A 12,896-nucleotide genomic window follows, 5' to 3' on the forward strand; every position below is an offset into this window, starting at 1 on the left:
TTTTTTTAAAAAAATGGCGGGAAAATGTATCGAATTTCTTTCCGGTTTTTTGGTTTTCCGGTTTTCTGATTTCCGGATAACGGGTTCTGTACTGTACTATGTTTCTTAATATTATAAAATGTTAATTGCATTTGTTAAGTAATTTTTTGAGGCCATTTAGTAATTATTATTTGTTTCTATTTAAAAGCAGGTTTCCCCTTAATTTGTCTATAAATGTAACAGTTCTCTCTTTTTTTTTCTTTTCTCATAGCTAAAGAGTTGGTTGATTTTTATTGAGATAAGGAATTTAATACATTGTTTTATTTTTGGACTTGACAGTTAATGTGTTTGAACACAAATATTGAATTATGAGAGAATCATTTAATGAAGATTGTTGATATAAGCCATTAAGATATCTTTAATATCACATGAAATGTTTTTGGTAAAATCTGAAGCTCAATTAAGTAACTATTTATTTATAACGGGTTTTGTTTCATAAGTATTAAATATCTGGAATTGAATCTAAATTTTGTTTTAGATCATTAATGCATGAAATAAAACAAATCTAAGTTAAGTTGAATGAACGAAAGAAATATTAAAATTAATTTGAATGCCTGAGTATAAAAATTAAGAGTCTTGATTTAAAGAAGAATCTTAAAATTTTTTGGTCTTAAAATAAGTCCTTAAGGAGAAAGATTTAATAACTGATCAATAGGTATTATTTTCAAAGATACTGTGTGCATTTTATTCTGAACTTCAAGCTTAATCAAACCAAATTTTTTCAACAAAATGAAAATCGTATGCATTATATTATTTTTGAATGTAAGATAAATTCTTTCAGTTTTTAATGAGAATGACAGAGAGCAAACTTTTTTAGAGTTTTCTTTGAAAATTAATCATGAATACTTCTGATATCAGTGAGGCGCAACCTATTTTGATACGGGTCGCAAAAATTAAAAAAAAAATTATTCTAGGTTGGGGCTTAGTAAGTACGGTAAAATTACAATTGTAAAAATATCAAGTGTATTTAGATCCTAATTAAAAGTAACATGTATCTTTGTAGTAACATGTAAAAATTATAAGAAATTACATTTTCCTGCAAGTACTGAACTTAGTCATAAATAAAGTATGCAAAATGAAATTATTACAACCAATTTCAGGCTTGCATTAGGACAGTAAGTATATACAGTATAGAACTCGTTATCCGGAAATCGGGAGACCAAAAAACCGGAACAAAATTCAATACATTTTCCTGCCATTTTTAAAAAAAAGTTTTTTTCCTCATAAGATTTTAGGATTTTTCTTTCTTTTTTGAAAGATATTTACCTTACCATCATTTTGGAAGTAATCATTAGTATATTACTTTATCGTTTTTTCTTCTTTTTAAGATTATTTCCAAATATTTTTTTTTTAGTTGGGTTCGACAATAAAAAGAACGGGTTTTTGTAACGATTCAGAAAACCGGAAAAATCAGTTATCTGGAATAGCGATGGTCCCAATCGTTCTGGATAATCGTTTCCCTACTGTAATATAAAAGCAAGTTTACCAGCCAAAAAAATAAATGAGTAGCAACTTCTTAATAGGGATTTTAAAAACTGAGAAAATTTATAAAAGCTGTTTCACAAATTACTTTCATTGCTAATGCTCTGAGTAGCTATATCAAAAACATTATTTAGTGATAAAAAGTATTCTTGAAAAACCGAAAAAATTTTGCTCTCATACCATTTACTATATTTAAGACTGAAATATATTAAATTACAAATCTTATTATCCTTTAAAAAACAAGTTTTTTTTCTTCGCAATCATATATTTGAATGTTCAACCATAAAGTTTTTTTAATAATTAGTTCACCTTATTTATATACACTCTGATTAGATGTAGTAAATGGGTATCAATCTGATCATTATCAAACTAATGCAATAAAGAAGAAAAATAATACTTTTTAGCCTGCATCATGTTCATCATTAGAGTTCTACAATTATGAGTAAAAAGAAGTTTTTAATTTGTAATATCTGGAATACATTTGACCCTGGCCTTGGGACAAATTAATAAGGCAGAGATGTTTTATCTGTAAGATGTTATGCTGAATCCTCTTATTCTAACTTCCCTGCAATATAATGTAAAATTGAAAAATTTTACTATTGTGCATGGGCAGTTGTAGTATTTTTAGCAGTGGCCACTCTTCAAAAATCTTCAATCTTTTTCTCTAAACGTTAAATGTTGATTTCTATTTCAAAAATGAAATGTTATACGAAACAAGTGTGAAATAATTTTTAGAATATTTCAAAGTATTTATGATAATTACATCTTTATTAAAAAAAAGAAATGTATGCAGATGAGGTGCATTTTGAGGAAAAAAGTAGTAACTTGGTGGCAACTGGAATGGAATTTTTTAATTGCTATATGTTATATTCAGTCACCTTGTGGCCAGTGGTGACGTTTAATTTTGCCCTATACCATGCAACATACAAATGATGTAATCCAATTTGTTAAAATAATATAAAGTAAAGTTTGTAAGAAAAAATGCTGAATGTAAATTTTTTTTTTTACAGGTTTGGAGCAGTTTGTGCAAATTGCGCCAAACTGCTCCAAAACTAAATTTTCTGCACCAGCCTGTTCCAAAATGCTGTTTTATTCCAAAATTGCACCAAGTTTCTCTAAAACTCTAATAATCTCATTGAGTGTAAAGTGCAACTTTAGCTCACTTTATTGCTGTATTTATGTGCAAAAGTCTTTTTTCACATGGTATTCGAAATATTGGAATTAAGAAAAACTGAGTGAAAAGCGTCCTAAAAATAAACAATATTGGACATGTATTTATTGTAGAATTGTTGAAAATAGAGCATGTAACAAATTAGTGACTAAAATGTGAAATGCACTTGTTGTAATAACATTATATGTTTGAAAAGTTGAAGTTTGGCAAAAAACTAGCTTAGAGCCACGTAGAATCAAGAGCAAAAATAAAGCAATTTTCAAATAAGTCGTTTCTCAAAACCAAAATTTTTGTTGTAGTAAATCATAATCATTAAAAATATCAGTATTTGTAAGACGTGTCAAATATAAAATGGGCAAAAATATAATATGGGAACTATGGACTTACAATTTAGATGTTTCAGTTTAGATTAGTGCAAATTTAGTATGTCAAAAAGTGATGATCGTAATCAGGATCAAAGAGCATGCAGGGCAGAATTTTTTCATGCAAAGGGCTAACAGAGTGATGTCTGACCTGTCCCATAAATCCTGCCTAGAATGAACCCTGCATTAATGATGTAATGCAATGGTTTTCTAATGGTATTTTGCAAAGCCCTAGGGTTCCATGGAAGGGTTAAAGGGGTTCTGATTGTTTGGACTTTTTTTTTAAACATTTTTAAAACCTGTTATAACATTGGGATCAAATCATTAATCCATTATTTACTTAATACTTCGGTTGTCTTTATAAAGTAATTTAATGCAAAATGTCAATTTTTTAAAATGCAATTTCGCTGATAACATTATATTAAATATATTATTATTATAAGAACAGACATTGATAACAAATGGCATTAGTATTTCGCAATAGTGTTACAAATCAAAATAAAGTTTAATTTGTTTAATAAGGAAGTATGTTTCCTTGATAACAATTTTTAATGTTGCATTTGTTTCTTTGTAGCAATTTTTTTAAAGTTTTCATTTAAATTTTTATTAGTTAATATGTTTACAATTGTCTCTATATATTTTATAAAATCGGGGCTCCACTGAAAGTTCCATAGCTGGAAAAAATTTTGAATCGCTGATGTGATGTTTTATTAATCATTGCTTGTATTTGTGATCCTTGATGGTGAATAAAATTTAATTTAATTAATTAAAGAATTTATTTAGTTTGGTCAAATATTATTGGCATATTTCTTTTCTCTGATTATTTAAAATACATATTTAAACACGATCAAATCTTTTTAGATTTTTCTTCTGCAGGTAACCCGTTTAGTAAATTTTCAGTTATATATATATATTTTTTTATTTTTTCAGTTATATTTTAAATAAAAGTTGCATTTTTATTATACTCTTTCTATTTATAAATGTAAATTTATATGTTATGTTCAAATCTGCTGAAAAATATAATTTTTCTAGCACTATGCTGCTCTGAATTTAAAAGTTATTTGCTCCAATTTGTCCCAATAACCAAATTAACATTTTCCAAAACACATTTTTTCTGCCCCAAAATTGTTATGCGCTTCCATCCCTGTTTTTATTTTCTGTCTCGATAGAGTGTTGTTAATAAAGGCAGGATTTAAATTTCTAAATATTTTCAAATTTATAATATTTTCACAGAAAAGCTTATGTGAAAGAGTAAAATTTGCTATTTTATTAAATTTAAGATGGAAAGGATTATTTTTTTAATCATCTTTGAACTAAGATAAATCAGCCATAGTAGGGATCTGTCCAGACCAAATTTACTACCGTTTAGCTGTACCTTCACAAATTCAACTTTGGGAAAAAAGGTAGTTTCACAAAATACTTTTTCTTGACATTTTATTTTTATATCCCGCAAGAAACGATGAATCCATACTTTTACCTTATTTTTGTGTTGATTTTTTAATATAATTTTTAATTTTCACAAATTATGTCTAAATTTTAATAAATTGGTACCTCTCAGAAAAACCTAGACAGACCCCTGCATATGTTAGAAAAACTGTTATGAATCTTAACAAAATTGCATTATTAATTAAATTTCTTTTTAAAGTTTGGAAGTAAGAATTACTACAGTAAAATTGCTTTAAATTTAAAAGCAATTGTATCAGGTATTAAGCAGTTCTCTGGTTCGTTATTATTATTCATTTATTGATTTAGTAATGTACCCATTTTTACAAAATGAACTTCTTCCTATCCAAATTTGATCAAGAGTCTCAGGTTTTTGCACTTTTGATTTTTAGATTATGGGGCTGGACATAGTACTTCGTCCATAACACTGTATCAGTAAATACTTCTCGTGCTGTTAAGAGTACTGTCTCGTGTTCTTATAAGTACTTAAATTAGTTTGTTGGTTTTATAACAATAAGGAAGCATATCTTCCATCCAAATTTTGTGTAGCTCAATGATATTTTTTGCACCAGTCTGTTTAATATTTATGAAGCTGAGCCATGTGATAAATAAGTAAAGAAATTTTTTTTTAATTATTTGGCTAGCTGAATGTATGGCCAGAGTGCTAAATACTAATTTGTAACCAAATATTGGGTACATCTACTAATTATTATGTTTAGGTAAACTTCATTCTTTTAAAATGAGCCATAATAACAATTTTCAAAAGCAAACTTTAAATGCATATGTCTAGTCTTACTTAGACTTCAAAGGGTATTTTTTAAAAGACCAATTCGTAAACTAAGTATTTTACTATTGAAGTTAATAATCAAATTATTCTCCTCTGGTTGTTGATCATCATTGTTTTTTAAAATAATTGTATTTTACCTATTAATCATCATTGTAATCATATCACATTTATTCATATATTCACATTTTATCTTTCTACTTTTAGTATTGTTTATAATTCTATCCTGTTTATTTAGTGTAGTAGTTGTAACTCGTAATTTCAGTTTATATTCGTATTTCAATAATTGAAATATATATACTTCAATGAGGGCCGGAATGTTCNCAGGGGTCTGTCCAGGCCAAATTTACTACAGTTTAGTGGTACCTTCACAAATTCAACTTTAGGAAGAACGGTAGTTTCACAAAAGACTTTTTCTTAAAATTTTATTTTTGTATCCCATAAGAAACGATAAATCCACATTTTTACCATATTTTGGTGTTGATTTTTTAATATAATTTAATATAATGTTCACAATATATGTCTAAATTTTCACAAAATAGGTAACCTCTCAGAAAAATCTAGACAGACTCAGACTCCTGGATATGTTAAAAAAACTGTTATGAATCTTAACGAAATTGCATTATTAATTAAATTTCTTTTTAAAGTTTGGAAGTAAAAAGTACTACAATAAAATTGCTTTAAAATTAAAACCGAAGGTATTAGGTATTAAGCAGTGCTCTGGTTCGTTATTATTTTTCATTAATAGATTTAGTAATGTACCCACTTTTACAAAATGAACTTCTTCCTATCCAAATTTGATCAAGAATCTCAGGTTTTCACACTTTTGATTTTTAGGTTATGGGACTGGATATACTTCGTCCATAACACTGTATCAGTAAATACTTCTCCTGCTGTTAAAAATATAAGTACTTAAATTAGTTTGTTGGTTTTATAATAATAAGAAAGCATATCTTCCATCCAAATTTTGTGTAGCTCAATGATATTTTTGCACCAGTAGTCTGTTTAATATTTATAAAGCTAAGTCATTTGATAGATAAGTAAAGAAAAAAAACTTATTATTTGGCTAGCTGAATGTGTGGCTAGAGGGCTAAATACTGATTTGTAACCAAATATTGGGTACATCTACTAATTATTATGTTTAGGTAAACTTCATTCTTTTAAAATGAGTCATAAAAACAATTTTCAAAAGCAAATTTAAATGCATATGTCCTGTCTTACTTAGATCTTCAAAGGGTATTTTTTAAAAGACCAATTCAGAAACTAAGTATTTTACTATTGAAGTTAATAATCGAATTATTCTCCTTTGGCTATTGATCATCATTGTTTTTTAAAATAATTGTATTTTGCCAATTAATAATCATTGTAATCATATCACATTTATTCATATATTCACATTTTATTTTTCTACTTTAAGTATTGTTTATAATTCTATCCTGTTTGTTTAGTGTAGTAGTTGTAACTCGTAATTTCAGTTTATATTTGTATTTCAATAATTGAAATATATAATGAGGGCCGGAATGTTCGCTCTTAGTTAAAACTTTCATTAGATATTTCAATAATTACAAGAGCTTTTCTCAGCAGAGGGCACTGTTGTTATAATAGGAATATCTAATGAAAGTTCCAAGTAAGGCCGAACTTTATGTTCACATCAAATAGCTTAGACCAATTCTAAGATAAGATTATTTTTTATTGAAGAAATAAAAATAATTTTGTTCAATAAAAAGAAAATGACCAAGAATTTTTTAATAAATTGCTCTGATATTTGTTTTCTCTTCAGTTTCTGTGATTGTATAACTTCTTAAATGAATTAAATTTTTCCTTTTTCAGGTACTGGGGAGTCTGGTAAAAGTACATTCATCAAACAAATGAGAATTATTCATGGACTGGGTTATTCAGATGAAGACAAAAAGGGTTTTATTAAACTTGTGTATCAAAATGTATTTATGGCCATGCAAAGCATGATAAAAGCAATGGATATGCTTAAAATTCCATACAAAGATCCAAAAAATATGGTATTTTTACTCTTTTTTTGAAAAAAAATTTAGTTATGTTTTGTTTATGTTATCTGAATGGCTTTAATCAATTGAAATTGCTAAAAATTATCTTCTGTACTATTATTATAAGTTAATTGTTAATTTTTACTTTAATGGTTTGAAAAGTTGTTTAATCTTGAATATGGCAATAACTCTGGTTAAATTTGCTAAGACTTATTGCCTGGTTCAGGATTATTTCTTTGTATAATGTTTGTTACATTTTTGCACCAGAGATTTAAAGACTTTTTTCAAGACTGATTTTTGATGTGACTAAGGCTTAAGTAGGATAAAATTACTGAAAACGAAGATCTTAATCCAGCATACTTAAAACAATAGTTGCATAGCATGATTATAATACATAAATTAAATTGATTCAATATGCATAAACTGTTACTAAGTTCTACTAGTGTTTTATTGTATTAAATGTTTTAATAGAAACTCAACCTTTGAAAGTCTTTCCTCATAATTATTCTTTTTGCATTTGTGGATATATTTTCTTTTTATAATTTGATTTTAGTAATTTTAGTGGATGTATGTAAATCTTATTAATATGAATATAATATTTTATTATTTAACTAAGTATATGTAACTTTGTGTTTAATTTAACTCAACTGTCACTTTATTTTAATGGCAGAACCTGCATTTTAAATGTATAAAATCATTAAAACTGGATATAATGAAAAAGAAAAGAAAATTAGTGGAAGAGTGCTTTAATAATTGAGGTGGACAGTACTAGGCCTACCTCGAACTATCAAATACTCAAATTATTGATATCATAAAATTTTATAATAATTAGAAATGGCAGAAGTTTTAAATTTCAGTGTAATATATTAAAGAAAAAAAAAATAAAAAAATGATGACCTAGTCACTCAATATATGCGTGTCCATCTCTGTAGTCTGAAAAAATAAAAAGTTTTTAGCAGTCAGGAAAATTTTTTATTATCTACTATGCTATGAAACAAAGTAGTGTACAAGTATTTTGATTTCATGATAATTTATATGAAAATATTGGACAAAATTTTAGATGCGGTGGCACTTGGCATTCGTTGAAATCTTTTACGGCAATTTTTCAAATCTCCAATAAAGATTTCCTTACTTTACGTGACCTATTGAAGCCATTGTAGTTTACTATAATACTTTTTAAAAAAAATAATGTAGCAGTTTGTGAGTGATGACTTGTAACACTTTGATACATAAGCTGTGAGCTGAATTGAAGTTGTGACGTTTAGTATAGTAATTCTTTCACGTGTTATCTAGGTATTTGATTTTCCAGAAACTCAAACAGTTAAGATTTGAATAATCTAGACTTAACTGATGTCATAATTTTCTTTAATACTTCTACTCTATTCTTTATTTGTTATAAAAGTATCAGGTATTTGTAACTCATAATCAGCTGTATCATCTGTTTTAACTGACACCAAAAATTTAGTATTTGTCTTCATTCTGAGTACTTACTACATAGTTAAACATGAATTCACCATTTAAATTTGCCTTTAGAGTTTCTTCGAATTGAAGGCTTTCTTCAAGAAAATAGCTCTTGAATTTAAAGCTTCATCAGGAGATAAAGTTTAGGATTTTTAAGGAGAATATCAGAATCAAATTTGAAAATCTCTGTAAGATAGTAATGTGTTTATAAGAATACTTTTAAAATTTTTTTTCAAAACTTTATAATTTGTTTTTATCTTTATATTGATAAGTTTCAGTATGGATAATTTTTTAAATTATTGCGTAAAAGCAAAATCCATTGAGTTAAAACAAACTACAAAAACTATTGTATGTTTATTTTGTAGCTTTAGTAGATTGTTTTAACTAAATGGTTTTTGTATTATTATTATACAGTTAAATTGAATATTATTTTTCAGGACCATGCTGATCTCGTAAGATTAGTAGATTACGAAACTGTTACTACATTTGAGTACCAATATGTCGTAGCAATTAAATCCTTATGGGCAGATTCTGGTATTCAAGAATGCTATGATCGTCGTAGAGAGTATCAACTTACAGATTCAGCCAAATAGTATGAACAATTATATTTATTTATATTTATTGATTTTTATAAATATTAAGTTTGCAAAATGTTTGTTTTATAGCTATATCCAATGGATTGTGTTTTTAATAGAAATGTCAATGCAAAGTCTCTAAATTTTGCCTACAATACTTTTAGATTCTAAAATTGATAGCTGCTTACCATAGCCTATTCTGCTAGACGATATTGTCAAACAGCAACTTTTGTTTTTAGAAAAAAGGATAAAAGAATATAAGTTTTCAAATCTTCTGTATTTCATAAGATATTAATGTTATTGATTAAATCTTGTGAATTTTGTAGTTACTTTTTCCCCCAGTTATTTATCGATACAGTTTTAAAAAAGGCTGCATGATTATATGCTGAATGGGATGATTATGGCTTTCATGCATAATTAATGATGCAAGAAGTTAAAAGCACATGTTTAGGGCAAATGAGGTGCATTTTCAGAAAAAAAATTACAATTAAACTTTTAATTGCCATTTTTTATGATTATCTGCCCTGTGGCCAGTGGCATCTGTTAATTTTTCTGTATGCTGTATGATGCTATATTTGGGAAGAGATGATTCATTTAGCAATTCTGAGTTAGCTGTTTTTAACTTGTTTACTTTTGGTATGCTGGAAAATTTGTTTTGTTACTACATTTGCATATATGTTGTGATTAAAAATTTTTATGCAAATTAATTAAGCAAGTTTAGAAGAAATTATAATCATAATAATTGTTTTATGACAGTTCGTTGCTAATATTTATTTTATAATTTTGTAACATCTCAAACTACAAGTTAAATAGATATAAAAAACTAGTGCTTACATTTTTCTCACAAAAGAAAGACAAAAAAGAAAAAAAAATTATTCATAACATCTTTTAAATCAGGCCAAATCAAACTGCAGAGTTAAAAGGTGTTCAGCTTAAATATGTATTTGACTATAAAATAATTAGCAATATTTATTGTTGTAGTTAATTTACATCACACTAGAGNTTTCTCACAAAAGAAAGACAAAAAAGAAAAAAAAATTATTTATAACATCTTTTAAATCAGGCCAAATCAAACTGCAGAGTTAAGATGTGTTCAGCTTAAATATGTATTTGACTATAAAATAATTAGCAATATTTATTGTTGTAGTTAATTTACGTCACACTAGAGCTGCACAATGGACTATTGGAGACGGTCTGGGAAACATCCCTGAGGATGATCCGAAGACATGCCATCAAAATTTTGATCCTCTGCGGAGGGGATGGCACCCCCGCTTCGGTAGCCCGACGACCTGCATGCGAAGTCGAGCACTTTACGGTAGAACGGTTTAACGAGGCCCAATACCGCACACCCTCGGTCCCTACGCAGACTAATCCAAGTGGTCACCCAACCGCACACTGACCACAGCCAGTGATGCTTGACTTCGGTGATCTGCTGGGAATGTCTTAACGATCAGTCCACTGCGGGACTAGCAATATTTATACAAATCTTTTTAATACTTGAAAATCTATCTTCTAGAATCTAAAATCATTTGCAGTGGAAAGAAATCTTTTAAAATTTAAAATCTTTACAAAACCTAGTTTTGACACCAGATTTTTTGTCCTACTTATTTTACTTGAAAAGTATGCTATGACAAAAAAAAGGTATTTTCTCAAATGAATTTTATCATTCATTTGAATTCTGCTTCTTTTCAATGCAAATGGAAAAATGATACGAAACTAATGAATTTTTAAAAAGTTTTTAAATGTATTATTTTGGATGGATCACCTTACAAAAATAGTTTTATCATTTGCATTACGCTTAATCTTTGTTTTCGACCAGCTGCAGTAAAGCTTATTTTGAATAAAAATTAAATAAAAATTACTTCTAAAAATACAATACTTATGTTGCATGTTAAGGGAAAAAAATGTCCACTAACAAAAATGTTACTATATCTTTAATTTTTTCCTTTAAAAATGAATGCAAATTATCTTTTAATGAAGCTGAGAAGTATCTATTCTTTCCTGCTTTCTTATATTGTCCTTTGAAGGCCAGTGGCTTAAAAGGATTTCAGTTTTATAAAGCAAATAACTTTGAAATGACATTTCAAATTAATATTATTTTTTTCCCCAATTACTTAAAGAATCATTTCCAACCTCTGGAATGTGACTTTAATCAGGAATATAGTCCTAATAACTTTATTTTCAACTGGCATTATTATTTCCAAATTCTCTGTGTAGTTAAGTATTTCTACAATTCTGCGAGAAAAAATATTTTGGTTGATGAAAAACATGCATTTGAAAGAAGAAAAAAAATTACGTCAGTGTTTACTATACAAAACCATATTTTTAATATAGGTATTGTTCATATATATAAAACTTGTGTTGCAAATTAAAATGATAAAGGTTTAAAAAATTTTAATAAAACTTATTAAATATTATAAGTTTATACTTCAATAATTATTACTTTAAAATTTATTACAGATTTGTTAAATTATTATGTTTTCATTAATATTTGCTAAGAAAATTGTCACTTTTAATATTATTGCTTCACTAAAATGACTAAGCACTTATTTATATACAATATTAAAAATAGTTGTGGCTGTTAAATTAAATATCAAAACTATCTTGTAAGTGATTATTCTTTTCTCTCCTTTAGTTATCTGACTGACCTTGACAGATTGTCACGTCCAGAATATTTACCTACTCAACAAGATATTCTCAGGGTGAGAGTACCAACTACAGGCATTATAGAATATCCATTTGATTTAGATTCTATAATATTCAGGTAAAAGTTATTATTTTAAACAGATTTTTTTTCAAAATTTTATCATAATTTTTTTTTTTTGTGAAATATTTAATTTTTATCATTGTTTTGTTTATCTCAAGTCAAACTTCAAACTATTGTCAAAATCTTTGAAAAATGCAATTAGAAATAATCAGATCAAATTGCAAAGTAATCAATTGCAAAGATTTGTTAAGATAAGAAAAATCTTGTTTTTAATAATTTTCATAAATTGGTCTTTTTGAAAAGGCAAAATAAAGAAAAATATGAATCTATTATTTGCTCTCTAGCCGCCCTCTTATGTATGGAAAAATTTGAGAACAGAATTGAGATTATCCTATTTAGACCTATAGATTGCGATGGTTACTGGTTTCAGAGATTAAGGTTTAAAAATGCAATTAAGGTTTAAAAAAGCAATTGAAAAATATATACTTGATTGATAGATTGCTATTGCTATATAGAACTGGCAAATATAATCACAATGAAGCTTAGTTCTGTTTATTTGCATAATTTGACAATTGATATTTTGAATGACTTTGTTTTCAATATACTATCACATTTCAAAAAGAAGTTTTTTAAACCAATGTCAAGAACTGGTGTATGGTGCTTTAATCACTGTTTCATTTAACATGATTAATATTGAACTTTTATTCAAAACTGGGCATGCAAGATTAATATTCAGATTTATTAGTTTGAGAAACTTTCTCAAAATCTTTTTTTTTTTTGTGACCCGCGAACTAAAATATATTAGTTGTCATTTTTTGTGGACTATTTTCGTAAAAATCTATATGAGTTTTAAATACTTTTAAGCTTTATAT

The 12,896-nt window shown here is 27.0% G+C and overlaps 1 protein-coding gene across 1 annotated transcript in view; it reads left to right on the top strand.

Annotated features, from left to right (window-relative positions):
- The window catches only part of LOC107447572 (guanine nucleotide-binding protein G(q) subunit alpha), a 31,735-nt gene that overhangs the window by 2,575 nt on the left and 16,264 nt on the right, over positions 1 to 12,896 (top strand). Inside the window, exons 2-4 of the mRNA XM_016062506.4 lie at positions 7,112 to 7,296; positions 9,180 to 9,334; positions 11,953 to 12,081. Of these exons, the coding sequence (XP_015917992.2) occupies positions 7,112 to 7,296; positions 9,180 to 9,334; positions 11,953 to 12,081 (469 nt within the window). The remainder of the gene's footprint in view (positions 1 to 7,111; positions 7,297 to 9,179; positions 9,335 to 11,952; positions 12,082 to 12,896) is intronic.

This window comes from Parasteatoda tepidariorum, chromosome 1 (assembly GCF_043381705.1).
Source record: "Parasteatoda tepidariorum isolate YZ-2023 chromosome 1, CAS_Ptep_4.0, whole genome shotgun sequence".
In the NCBI taxonomy this organism is placed as follows: Eukaryota; Metazoa; Arthropoda; class Arachnida; order Araneae; family Theridiidae; genus Parasteatoda; species Parasteatoda tepidariorum.